This window comes from Danio rerio, chromosome 4 (assembly GCF_049306965.1).
Source record: "Danio rerio strain Tuebingen ecotype United States chromosome 4, GRCz12tu, whole genome shotgun sequence".
NCBI lineage: Eukaryota > Metazoa > Chordata > Actinopteri > Cypriniformes > Danionidae > Danio > Danio rerio.
Window position 1 is genome coordinate 68,534,438 of NC_133179.1, and position 14,724 is coordinate 68,549,161.

The 14,724-nt window shown below is 35.9% G+C and overlaps 1 protein-coding gene, 1 non-coding gene and 1 pseudogene across 6 annotated transcripts in view; all 3 read right to left on the bottom strand.

The window, feature by feature from the left end:
• LOC141375013 (uncharacterized) overlaps positions 1-14,724 on the bottom strand; it is a 30,168-nt gene that overhangs the window by 10,303 nt on the left and 5,141 nt on the right. For 3 of the 5 annotated variants that reach the window (XM_073948837.1, XM_021475756.3, XM_073948838.1), the window contains exon 3: positions 12,949-14,649. In XM_073948837.1, the coding sequence (XP_073804938.1) occupies positions 13,757-14,649 (893 nt within the window). In that variant the 3' untranslated portion in view covers positions 12,949-13,756. Of the gene's footprint in view, positions 1-12,948; positions 14,650-14,724 lie in introns of those variants that run through there. The other 2 variants (XR_012402618.1, XR_012402617.1) reach the window with 1 other exon arrangement.
• Positions 4,351-4,471, bottom strand: LOC137494170 (5S ribosomal RNA; annotated as a pseudogene).
• trnas-gcu (transfer RNA serine (anticodon GCU)) lies at positions 7,758-7,839 on the bottom strand. The gene has a single exon. It is a non-coding gene; the product is annotated as a tRNA-Ser (tRNA).

Here is a 14,724-nt window from a genome sequence, read left to right on the forward strand (position 1 = left end):
AAATCATAGTTTTTATTTTCTTATACACCCACGTAGGTAGACTAACAACACTTAAAACATACCACATCTTAGATAGAAAAAGAGAATTTAATACCAGTACTTTTCCTTTTAAAAACAATACTCTCTGTTTCCAAAAACATAATCTTTTTTCCATTTTATTTATAAGTTCATCCCAAATTATTTCTCTAGTTTTAATTTCATCATATCCCAGTGTAATGCCTAAGATCTTTATGTAATTTTTTTGTTCTTTATATTCCCAATTTCCTTGTGGAACGTCTACTTTACCCATCTTCATATATTCAGTTTTTTCTTTATTTTCTTTTGCTCCCGATCCTGGACAATATTTATCAAATATTTCCATAGCTATTCCAACACTTTTAAAATCTTTTAAAAATAGAGTGGTATCATCAGCATACTGGAAAATTTTCTGTTCTGTTCTATTGATTTCTATTTTAAACCCTTTAATTTCCTTTTCTCCATTTATAGCTAAGCCTAAAGGTTCAGCAACTAATGTGTATAATAATGCTGATAAAGGACATCCTTGTCTTATAGATCTAGAAATCTCAATGTAGTCGGTTAAAAATCCATTTATTTTAAAACAACTAAAAATATCTGTATAAAAACATTTTATCCACTTAATAAAATTCTCACCAAAGCCAAATTTCTGTATTATGTCAAATAAATAGCTATGCTCAACTCTATCAAAAGCCTTTTCTAGATCTATGCTGAATAAAAATCCTTCATCTTTTTTTTCTTTTATGTACCAGATTAAATCTCTGATGCTTGTTACTGTGTCTGCTATATCTCTACCTATAACACCATAAGCCTGGTTAGTAGTAATAAGAGTGGGAACTACCTTTTTAAGCCTGTTTGCTAAAATCTTTGCTAATATTTTATAATCTGTATTAAGCATACTTAAAGGTCTATAATTTTGCAAGTCATCTTTATCACCTTTATTTTTATAAATTATTTTAATCATTCCTTTCTTCATACTCTCACTCAACTGTCCTTTTTTAAAAATAGCAATAAAAAGATCTTTTAAAATTGGAATTAAAACATCTTTAAAAGTCTTATAAAATTCGGCGACAAACCATCTAAACCAGGGCTTTTCCCATTACTTAATTGTATTATAGCTTCGTTTATCTCATCTTCAGTTATATCACTATCACACAGTTTTTTATCCTCTTCACTTACTTTAACCTTTATTTGATTTAATAAAAAATCCTTATCTTCTTCATGAACTCCTTTTGCTTTAAACAAAGTTCCATAGAAATCTTTAACTGTTCTTAAAATACTTTCTTTATCTTTGACAGTTTTCTCTTTTGTTGAGAGATTCTTTATCAAATCTGCTTTTTGTCGTGTTTTTTCTAGATCATAAAAGAACTTTGTACTTCTTTCTCCTTCCACTGTATTTTTATCTTACTTCTTATTCTAGCTCCCATACATTTTTCCTCTTCTAATATTTTCAGTTTCTCTTCTAATATCACTATTCTCCTAATATCCATATTTCCTTCTGTTATCTTTTCCATTTCATTCTCCCATTCTTTGTTTAATTGTCTTTCTTTAGCTCTTTTGGCTTTCTGCATTTTCTTTGAACATTCTATTGAAAATCTTTTGGCCTCTAATTTTACATTGTCCCACCACACACTTATTTCTTCCTCATATAACTCATCATTCACACTATTAATAATCATGTTTTCCATTTCAATTTTATAAAAATCATTCTTTAAAAGCTCTGTATTAAACACCCATGCACCTGGTCCTCTTTCAACTCCACTGAAATCCATCATTACATACAGAAAATCATGGTCACTACAGCTAAAAATCTTGTAAAAAATATTTGAAATAAAAGATTCTAATTTTCTTGTACATAAAACATAGTCTAATCTGCTTTGTTTTAAAACTGTATTCACCCACTGTCTTCTTGAGTATTCTCTTTTGGCTCTATTTCTCTCTCTCCATACATCTACATGTTTATGTTTTTCAATCATGTGTTTCATTTCTCTTCTTCCAACATCTGCTCTATACACCATATGATCATCTACATCTATTCTTTCTAAAACAGTATTAAAATCTCCTAAAACAATAACATTATTCCATCCACTCATTAAAACACTTAGATCTTTAAAAAAAGTAACTCTTTCCAAGTCTTAATTTGGAGCATGTATATTACATATTGTTATTTCTTCATCCTTATTCATAATTTTAATAGTTAAAATCCTTCCATAATTATCTTTAAATAAAACATCAAATGTATATCCTATTCCCCTTCTAATTAGTATTGCCATGCCTTTTTTCTTATTTGGGTCATTATTATACAATATTTCCCCATCCCAACATTTTTTTAAATCTTTAACAATGTTTTCATTCCATCCAGTCTCTTGTATACATATAACATCACATTTTTTTGTTAAAGCAATTACATTTTCAAACTTCACTTAGGATGACAGCCCTCTTACATTAATTGAAACCAAACATAAGTTGTTCATTAGAAATATAAAAGAAAACAAGCCATCCAAACACAAGAAAATCCAAATGAAACAATCTATCAATCATTTGTAGTCTTTTTTATGATCTAAAATCTTAGATCAGTTCTGTCAGTTTTTACTTTTGCTTCCTTTCGTAATTTTTGTTTCTTAAGCACTTGCTGAATATTCAATTGTACAGTTTTTCTGCGTCTTCTGTTTATGCTGTCTATTGTTCTGTCTTTAGTCCCAATATTTATTTCTTCATTATCATCATCATCGCTTACCTCTTCCTCAATTCTGCTTTCTGTATTTTCACCTGCTGCTCCATGTTCTTCTTCCATGTCGTGTCCATCGTCTTTCATTTGATGTTGTGCCTCAGTCTCTGCTGTATCTCCTTCATCCTCTTCACTCATGGCCTGCTCCTCTTCTTGTTCATTCAAATCATCCGGTGGTAATTCCTGTACTTCCTCTTCCCGTTCTTCATTGCTTGATTTCTCCATTTGTTTGTTCGTTTCCATAACTCCAGTCTCTTCCTCATCCGATTCACATCTGCACCACAATATTGTCTTTTTGCAGCCTTGGCACCGTGGGGCTTTACAGTCCCGCGCAAAATGCCCCTGCTCCAGACATTCTCTACACACAAATTGTGGGCAGTCTTTTTTTTTCATGTTCAGCACTTCCACATAATCTGCATGTTTTTATCTGCTGATCATGTATGACTCTAAAATATTTTGGTCCTTCCTCTGTGTCAAACTTGACATTGTAAGGAAGAGTCATGACTTCTTTTGGAAATTTCACCCTGATGAACCTTGTTCCATCAGCCACAGTTGTTCCTGGATAATATCTTCTTCTCAGTGGGAGAATTGGAAAAACTCCCCAGTCCACAAGCTTTTGGATGATTTCACTATCTTGAATATAGTTTGGCAAATTTAAGAAAGAAACCATTCTCTCAGTTGCACAAAGTTTTGATATTTGACAGAATTGTTGGTTAATCATTAGTCCATTCATTAAGTGATCACAGTTCGTTTCATTTTCCATAGTTAGTTCATAGTCAAAATTGCATTTTTTCCTCAGTCCAAACAATTTTCCAATTCCAGTCTTATCTTCCACAGCCTTTATAATGATCGTTACAGTGATATTTTCAGGATCTTTCACAGTCATTGTCAAAGTTGTTTCTTTTTTATATTGTCGCTGAAATCTAGCTTGACTTTTCAGTTTGTTTATCATCTCATTTCTATGACTTGTTTGTTGGCTGTTTTCCAAGTGTTCAGCATTTGCTTTACCTTTAGTTTGTTGCATTTCTCCACTTCCTTCTCTACTTGTGTCTGATTTAGTTTTCCTCCTTCTTGCCACAACAGTTGCCAATGTGTCATTATCGTCGATGCCGTTGTTTGAATCTCTTGAATTGTTGTTTTCAGGAGTAGCTTTGTCCATGCTGCCATAGTCCATTTTCAGTTCCAGTTTCTTTACCAAAGTGTCCATCCTTTCAAAACGTTTTAACCCCAAACAGATAACACTGTCTGGGGTTTAACTAAAACTAAACAAAATTAATACAATTTAATTTAAGCAAAATCAAGAAAAAAACAATAAAGCAAATCAAAATGGGAGAGCCTTTCTCTCCCTACTGCCACCTCACACTTCCTTGAAAGCAATGACTCAGTCAAACTCAAGGGGGCGTTGCCAGGGTGGTATGGCCGTAAGCGAAATAGGCCGTCAAGAGTTGGCTATTTAAAACAGGCGCAGCACCAGGGAACGAGCGCAGCTCAGCTGGCATCGACACAGCACCGACAGAGAAACAATGCCCTTGAAGGCGAGAAAAAATAATGGCAGCGAAGCTGTGACACGGGGAAGTCTATCAGCTGCCAAATGAAGGACTTCGAAAAGCTTACAGCACCTGGTATTCCCAGGCAGTCTCCCATCCAAGTACTAACCAGGCCCGACCCCGCTTTACTTCCGAGTTCAGATGAGATCGGGCATTTCCAGGGTGAAAATCAGTCCTTAGAGCTGTATTAATAAATCGCAGTCCAATAAAGGAATTAACTTTTTGGCAAATTCTTACTTTATCCGGTGAAATGAGGATAAATTGAAATATGTGTACTAATTAGGGATGTAACGGTATTGTAAATACCGTCATACCGCAATATTAATTTTTTTCGATATTACCTAAGTCGCATGACTCGGTAAAACTATAGGTCTTCTGAGAAAATTTGCTCAGGCGAATGAAGTGAACGGGAGGTAGCGAAAACTACAATTGCCATCAGCCCATGCTTGACCATCATCCCTTGCGGTCTGTTGTCGCTACAGATCCAGTAATGCGGAAATGGAGTGTGCTGCTAGAAGCGGGGATGAAAAGAGCTGGAAAACTCTAAGGCCCCGTTTACACTAATGCGTTTTAGTTTGAAAACGCATAAGTTTTGCTACGGTTACGCCAACCGTCCACACTACGCCGGAGTTCTCGAGCGCCGAAAACGGAGCGTTTCGAAAACGCTGGAGAAGCCGTTTTCATTCTGAAACGCTGCTTTTCCGTCTCAGTGTGGATGATGGAAAACGGAGACATCTGAAAACGGAAGCGGGGCTGCAGACGTTCGCCTCTCTGATTGGGGCTTTTCCTGAATATTAAGTAGCCTAACACACACAGTTCAGTCCTGCATTATCTCCGTGTAAGTTCAGACTTCGCAATTTTGATCATGGCTGCAGTCTCTTCTTCTCAGTTTGATATGGAAAAGCAGACTATACCGAGGACACGGTAAATCTTCAAAGGGAACAGTGTACTTTATAACTTCATTCACATCACCCTGTCTTCGTTGTTTCACTTTGTCAACAATAAAATGTAAACATGATTTAAGGAACTGCCTATTTTCATTTTAATATAGCAACTTAGACAGCAGACATGTTGAGGCGTCTTGCTGCATATATGAGCGTCATCTTCACTGTGTGGATATTTATAACAAAACGGAGCCGATAACAACTGCCTCCTTTCAATTTCAGTGAAAATACGAAACACACCCTCTCTTTTGCTTTTTTGTTTTAAGAATCGATAATGGCCATTTTAAAAGTATAACATACAATAAGTTTATACATTATAGGAAATAAAGGCAAGCAATCAGTCAATATACAGAATGTACGTGGTTACATTAATCATTAACTTATCTTTGCGCTCAGCCAAAACACGTTACCTGAGAACAAGTAATAGATTCCAATGACCAAAGTCAGGGAATATGTCGTTAGATAAAGACAACAAGATAAATGAAATATCCCGTTTAATAAATATAGTGAGATTAGATCCAGCGGGAGATGCTTGATGAGAAGTCCGACTAGCAGAGCTCTCATCTGGCTAGATGGGCTGAGTGTGATTAAATGTTGAATGTCATGAGTTTTCAACAATACTAAATTGAAACTTTATTTTTTACATGGTTTAATATTTTTTTTGTTATTAAAATTGAAGTTCCTGTTTCAAAGCTTACAGATAGATGGCTAATTTGTATGTCATTGACACTTTTGGCACTTTTTTGGAGTATTTTCATAAGTTTTGTTTTTTCCTGTAAATGATTCAATAAATACCGTACCGTGACATTCATACCGAGGTATTACCGTACCGTGAAATTCTGATACCGTTACATCCCTAGTACTAATATAATGGAATACCTGTCAAATTCACGATTTCTATATCACTCTATGGTCTTCTCACACACACGCGATTGCAAAATGGCGTCAGCGCACTGTAAACGCAATGCAACATGCGGTCTGACTTTAACACACTCTTAAACACACTAACACACTAAATAACAACTATTTTGCAGGTACAACTTGATTTAGTACAACTAAAATCACTTTTAAACTGTTTAGGAATCATAACATACTGTATTTTAATCTTTTTGTTCAAATTTGCTCCTCTATTATTCTGCCAACCGGTCTCGTCTCTGCTCTGTCTCTCTCTCCCAGCAAGCTGGGAGGGGCGGAGCTAACAACCCGCTCCTATGATTGGTTGTTACTTTACCTCAAACTACATTTGTATACATGAATTTTATTTTGTTTATCATATTTATAAAGACTTGTAGATATAATAATAATATGATTATTCTGCTCTAAATAATATTATAAATAAAAATTTTACTATTTCACTAGGGTTACTTATGTTTCTGCAACTATTTTTGGTAAGATGACATTCAGTTTTGCCTGATTTATACTTCTGCGTCAAGTGACCAGCGTAACCCACGGCGCAGGCAACGCGCGTGGCTGTGCATTTATACTTCTGTGCGCTGTCTCTGTTGGTCTGCATTAACACTTCTGAAACACTAGTTGGCAGTGAGGTGTAAATCTTCCTCTGTGTCGAGTTTCTTTGCGGCTTTTTTGCTTTTCCTGAACACTTCCGGGATGTACAAGTGGCTCAAACTCGCTCATTTTGATGCAGGAACCGGCGGACGTGCAACAACTTTAACTATGAGGTTAATACAAAACAAAACTTTCCACCCGGAGCTCCTTCATGGGACTCCACACTTGTAAACAATCGCTCGCGCCATTCGCGCGGCTCTCGGTCCCGCCCAGACTCGTCAGCGCTACCAAGCCAACCAATCACAGAGCTTACGCTACGCGTCGTTGCGACGTGTAGTTACATTTTTTGAGAGGTGCACGTCAGTGACGGCCACGGTGAGGGGCTATGCGTCAGCGCCGTAGCATACACCGGCGTTTTACGCAGAAGTATAAATCAGCCTTCAACCACACGGCCACCGCGTCATGTATTTTCCTTCTTCTCTGGTGGAGGCCTGACTGTGGCACATAATTGTATATGTATGTTTCTGCAACTATTTTCGGTAAGATGACTTTCAGTTTTGCCGTATGAACGAATGATCAAATGAACAACAAAAATGGGATTCGATGGACTCGGCCACCCCGTCTTGTATGTACTCACTTTCCTGTTGGGGGCTGTACTATGGCATTTCTGTATGTATTTGCTGCTATTTTCGGTAAAGATGACGTTAAATTTTGCAACAACATCCTTCAAAACGATAAGAGCGTGCGAGTAAAACACTTTCCACGGAAGCACCGGCCTCTTTCAAACGCCAGAGGATTTGAACGACAAGGATGGGATTCGATGGACTCTTCCACCTCGTCATGTATGTACTCACTTTCATGATGGGGGCTGGACTATGGCATATGTTTGTATTTGCAGCTATTTTCGATAAAGATGACATAAAATTTTGCAACAACATCCTTTAAAACGCTAAAAGAGTGAGAGTAAAAGAACTTCTGCAGAAACACCATGATCTCTCGAAAGCCAGAACATATAAACGACGAGGATGGGATTCGAACCCACGCGTGCAGAGCACAATGGATTAGCAGTCTATCGCCTTAACCACTCGGCCACCTCATCATGTATTTTCCGACTTCTCTGGTGGAGGCCGGACTGTGGCACATAATTGTAAATGTATGTTTCTGCAACTATTTTCGGTAAGATGACTTTCAGTTTTGCTGTATGAACGACAGAGCAAATGAACGACAAAAATGGGATTCGATGGACTCGGCCACCCCGTCATGTATGTACTCACTTGCCTGTTGGGGGCTGGACTATGGCATTTCTGTATGTATTTGCTGCTATTTTCGGTAAAGATGACGTTAAATTTTGCAACAACATCCTTCAAAACGATAAGAGTTGCGAGTAAAACACCTTCCACAGAAGCACCGGCCTCTTTCAAACGCCAGAGCTTTTGAACGACAAGGATGGGATTCGATGGACTCTTCCACCTCGTCATGTATGTACTCACTTTCATGATGGGGGCTGGACTATGGCATATATGTTTGTATTTGCAGCTCTTTTTTTATAAAGATGACATTAAATTTTGCAACAACATCCTTCAAACCGCTAAGAGAGTGATAGTAAAACAACTTCTACAGAAACACCATTCTATCAAATGCCAGAACATGTTAGCAACGAGTATGGGATTCAGACACACGTGTGCAAAGCACAATGGACTAGCAGTCCATCGCCTTAACTACTCTGCCAACTTGTCTCGTATACACCTTTTTCTCTGGTGGAGGCCGGACTGTGGCACATATTTGTAAATGTATGTTTGTGCAACTATTTTCGGTAAGATGACTTTCAGTTTTGCCATTTGAACGACAAGAATGGGATTCGATGGACTCGGCCACCTCGTCATGTATATACTACCTTTCCTGATGAGGGCTGGACTATAGCATTTCTGTATGTATTTGCAGCTCTTTTCGGTAAAGATGACATGAATTTTTGCAACAACATTCTTTAAAACGATAAGAGCGTGCGAGTAAAACACCTTTCACAAAAGCACCGGCCTCTTTCAAACGCCAAAGCATTTGAACGACAAGGATGGAATTCGATGGACTTGGCCACTTCGTAATAAAATTTTCCAACAACATCCTTCAAAACGCCAAGAGAGTGAGAGTAAAACAAGTTCCACAGAAGCACCAGGCTCTCTCGAATGCCAGGACATATTAGCGACGAGGATGAGATTTAAAGAGCACAATGGATTAGCAATGCCAGCTGCTGAAGGATTGTCCATCAATATTTCACAAATGTTGAAGATGAGAGCCAATCGGAGCGATTCGGTCCAACATTGTAGCCAATCACGTTGCAGCATCTCAACATTTGCAGCCAATCGCGGACCGTAATTCTCAACATTTTCAACATTTGACCAATCAGAGTCATGGCAATGGTAAAGTTGGGGAAGGAACCGTTCCAAGATTCACCGCTAGGTGTGCAGTCAAACAGGTTAGTCAGATGTCAATCAATTTTCCGAACTGAGCTGAAGGTACACGAAGGAATAACAGGGTCATCTGGAGGCGGGTCAGAGGTCAAAAAAGTTCCTTGACCTTTAGTGATTTTCGACAAACAGCATCATTTGACAGAGCACAGCATCTTTTTGTTTAAAGTTCAGGATTTTTTTTCTGATAGTGATTTCTTAAAAAAGATAAGAAAATCTACATAATTGCACGTGTTAATGTTTTAGTGTGTTGTATTTCAAATTTGGATACTTTAATTCAAAACCTTTTATTTATAGGAGAAAAAATGTCTGAAAAATTCCACAAAGCCATGTCAGACGCTGACTGGATTTCACGTCTGAAAAAGTTTGCCAGCACAGGAGTTTGGCCATCAGATTAGGGCAACAGGAACAGGCCAGCTCCTCAATAAAAAAAGTGGCTTGAGATTTATCAAAGGGTGTGTATTTCGTTTACATGATATAACGTTTGTTGAAATTTGCTTAACTTGTTAGGCTTCAGTACATTCAGTACAGTATCTATGTAAAACATGTCATACTTGTTTTTAAATAATCATGTGTTTTAAATTGCATGCATTTTGAGATTTACTTCAAATAATTTACTATAGTTTGACCGTTTATGAGAGAGATTTTAAAAGGTGGGGGAATGGATTATGAATGTACAATACAGCATGTGGTTTTAAGGCCTGAAATGTTCCTGTCCAGTTCCTCATTCTTTTTTTTCTAGAGGTAAAGTTGGTTTTATATTTGGATATTCAGACATTCTCCTTAATAATATCATTTCAGAAAAAAATTCTTTGCAAATTCTAAATAGGAAAATCATATTAGCAGACAATGATTAATGATTATCAAAGTACAGCATTGTTCACAGTGAATTAGATAAGTGTTGATATTGTTTTCAAATCATACTTGCATGCTAATTCCGATCAAAAATTCAAAGTAATATGGTAAACAATATAGAGACTTCTAAATGAACGAATGTGCGAATATAAAACCAACTTTACCTCTATCTTTTTCTTTTTGTTTTTTGGAGATACAAACTGTACAATTACATATTAGATAAATATTACACACATTCTAGAAACATAGTTAAATTAATTTACAGAGCTATTTTGTGCTTTATTAAAGGAGTCATTGAGTTAAAATTATTTATTCTATTTTTGCCCATTGCAGTCTCGTGGACAGAGGACCTTGCACTCAAAAAAATGATATGTTGGCTTTAATTAACTTTTTTATCTCAACAGGTTCCACGTAACCGAGTTAAGTTACCTTAAAGAAAGAATATTCATTTGAGTGAACTTAAGTAAGTTACATAAAGGTAAGGTAATGTTGTTTAGTTCAATCAACACAACATTTATAATTAACTTTAATTTATTTACACTGCTAAAAAAATCCTTTAAATTTACTGAAAAATACAGGCAGTGGTTGCCAGGAATTTTCTGTAAAAATACGGAAGTTTTATAGGACTGTTTTAATTTACAGAAAATAACCATATTTCATCAACTGATACAATGCTTAGTTCCCAAAAACCTAGTTTAGCTCACAAAAACGTAGTCATTCAATGCACTAATGTGTTCATGTATGTATAATTAGCAAACAGATTTTCCCTGTATTTGTAACTACACAGTTACTTTTAAACAAAAGAAGATGCAGCACAACATCAGCTATCCTTAGTTTATATTGGACTTGCACACAGATGCTACTATCCTCCACAATGGTACACCATAATAGTTCAATTTATTCTATTTCACTTGTTGGTTTCTAAATTTATTCAACATTTTATTTAATTTGTTAATTTTTGTATTTTTTTCTGTTAATATTTAACTTATTTAATTTTTTAGATTTTTTTATTCCATGTTCATTACTGTTTTGTTGACCAATGTTAAATAAATATTGCATTTATAAATGACTGGTCCTTGACTTTTAAGTCCACTTTGTTTCAGTTTCTGTTTGTCTTTAACATTTTATTTACATTGTTTATTTATATTGTTAATACTGTATTATTAATAACTAATTTATTATTTTTTACATTTTCTACTCTATTTTCATTACTGTTCTGTTGACAATTGTTAGATAAATAATGCATTTATAAATAACTGACTACTCCCTGACTTTTAATTCTATACACTGTAGCTCTATGACATTTCTATAGATCATTTGTACATCAAAATACAGAACAATAATAACCATAAGCATAAGAGTGTGTGTGTGTGCGTGCGTGCATATGTGTGTGAGAAAGAGAGTGTGTGTGAGAGAGAGCTTATGTGCATGTGTGTGTGTGTGACACATGCGTGCGTGCCTCTGTGTGAGTGTGTGTGCATGTGTGAAAGAGAGAGAGCATGTGTGTGTTTGTGTGTTTTCCAGAGATGGGTTGCGGCTGGAAGGGCATCTGCTGTGTAAAAACTTGCTGGATAAGTTGGCGGTTCATCCCGCTGTGGCAACCTCGGACTCTTGGTCCTCCATAATCATCACACTGAAGACTAATCATGCGTACAATTCAGGCTTAAACGTGAATAAATTATATTTTAAACATTTAATAAAATAACAGTGATTTAAAAATGCAATAACATTTTAGTGAGCTGAATAAGCTTATTATAAAGTATTCCAAACTTTACTGTGGCTGTATATTATAGTTATTACTACTATTTGTTGTGCAACATTTTTTTTTTTTTTACATGGGTGGAAACCTTTGTTGAACCCACCTGTTTTTGATGTTTGCTGGGGAGCGATTCTGAATGTCTGGCAACTGTGCAGAGCAAAAAAAAAAAAAAAAAAAGATCACTGTATTAATAATGTCACGCGCAGAATTCCACAGATTTTCTGCAGATTTTTAGCCCATCATTAATTCTATTTAATTTGAGTAAATGTGTGTAAATATATATTTATTCACTTTTTAAATTAATAACAGTAATATTATTGACTAATATGAAAATGTTTATCTGATTTATGTACAATGCAGTTTGTACAGTAATATTTTCTGTCTTTTAGTAGAAATATTATACGAGAGACTTGCTTTGTTTACCAGATAAAGTGGATCTAATTGGATTTGCATTTTAAACATTAAATAAAAGTTTAAAAGATATTATTCTTTGTTTCACATATTTAGGATTTAGTTATGATACTCCCAAAATATTTCGGCAGAAATTAACAGATTTTTATCAAAATTCTTTGCAGAAATAGCAAAAAACGTTGACAGATTCTGTCTGGCCCTACTCATGACTCATAATACATAATGCATATTACAGAATGTCTCATGTCAATATCCATGTAAACCCTTTTTACAATAAACAAGTTAAATTTGGTGTAACTAATACAAATTGTACACAGCATTACCTGGTTAACAACCTTTTATGCTTTGCAAAACATTCTTCATTTGTAAATGCAGGTTTTTGGACCTTCTTTTAAAGTGTGACTTTGAGATTTATTAGACTCATGAAAGGTCAAATAAAAGTATCCTCTTTCAATTTTTATTTAGTTCACCTATCATTGCTGGTTAGTAATAGTATATATATATATATATATATATATATATATATATATATATATATATGCAGACAGCATACAATATAATCTATCAGTCCACATGAGCAGTACAATAACAATATGTATTGCATATTAATAATAATTGGAATTTACAGATAGCTGAAGTCCTTCAGTAGTCTGTTAAGTCCTGGAATTAGCATGTAAGCTAACAAATCAGTCATGTTCTCATTCACAATTGAGACACTGGGTTTCCCATACACAGATTTATTTGTAGTTATGTTTTCACATGAACATTTCTTTAAGGGAAACTAGTTGTTTACAGAAAGTTTAATTGTCTGAATACAGGAAAACTTTTTTATTTTCTAAAATCAGTCCATCAAAATAAATGTGTAGTGTTTTGAAACCAAAGTCTTCTTTTGTTACCCACAACACATCAAGATTTGATCAAGTCAAAATCTCATAATCTGACACAAATCTGATCTGTTGTAATTGGCAAATGGCATTGTGTAGTCTGATCAGGGCTTTATAGAGTCTGCATCAGTCTCTCACTGTCATTGCAAGTTCACACCGGCCGAGTTTAGGTGGATTTTTATTCACCAACAATTATTGTGAAACTGCAGACAAAAGCCCAAAATTGGAGGCAAATCGGTGTTTGTTCAAGGGAGTGAAAATCAAACAATGTGAATAATCAAAAACACAATCTAAGAGTGTAGGAGAGTTTACCCTGCATCTCCCCAAACATTTTCTCCTCCCTAATCTTTCTAATTCTCTTTTCAGTGCCGACCATTTGATTGCAGTGTGCAATGTGCACAAATTTGGTTTTCAGTTCATAATAACTTGAAACACATATAGAGTTATTTTGCTTTCTTGCAAAGAAGAAGTAGAAACTCTCACAACCTGGTACATCTTCACCCCTCTTCAGTTATTGAGTTTAAATCTTCAGGTTCAAAAGGTTTCATTCCAGTAACTTGAGATGTATTCAAGAGTTCACGCTTGTCCCGAGATGCTATTCCATGCTATCCCGGGTGAGAGCCTTAAGCTCCGCTTGACAAGGCCTCATTTTTTCTCTCCATTGTGAAGCTTCATATGATTGATGAGGCTTCTTTTATGTTTAAAGCCCTTTCCACACTCACTGCATCGAAAACGCTCGCCTGAGTGAATCTTCATGTGTTGCTTTATGGAGTCTTTGCATGTGAGACTCTTTCCACACTGATCACATGTGGTTCCAGTGTGACCATTCGTGTGATTCATGAGCCTAGCTTTGGTTGTGAAGCTCTTTCCACAATGAGCACATGCAAACGGCTTCTCTCCAGTGTGACTTATCATGTGGTGATCGAGTGTGTTTTTACATCTGAAACTTTTACCACACTCTGTGCATGTGTAAGGTTTCTCTCCAGTGTGAATCCTCATGTGGATGGTAAGGTTTTGTTTTTGAGAAAAACCTTTCCCACACTGTGTGCAAATAAAGCTTCTCTCTCCAGTGTGAGTTCTCATGTGGACTTCAAGGTTGCCATTTTGCTTATAACTCTTTCCACACTGGAGGCAAGAGTAAGGCTCCTCCCCAGTGTGAATTCTCATGTGCGCTGCCAAGTTTCCTGTAGTATAGAAGCTTTTCCCACACTTTTGGCATGCATACGGCCTCTCTCCAGTGTGAATTCTCATGTGCACTGTTAAGTTTCCTATAGTATAGAAGCTTTTTCCACACTGTTTGCAGGTGTAAGGTTTCTCCCCTGTGTGAACTCTCATGTGAACATCAAGGTTTGACCTTTGACTGAAACTCTTTCTACACCGTTTACAGCTGAAATTACACCCAGATTTGGATTTCCGAGGTCTTCCGCGTGATGAAGTCTTTTTAGTGAGTGTGGGTTTTTCATCAGTTGTTATTTCTTGGTGTTTTTTTTCTTCCATTTCATTCCATTGATGAGTCTCTTCTTTCAGCACCATCAGGTCTTTAAAAAAAGAACAAAAAAAGTGAACTTTAGTATGAAAGCACAAAGTGGTAAGCATGATATGGATTTTTACCC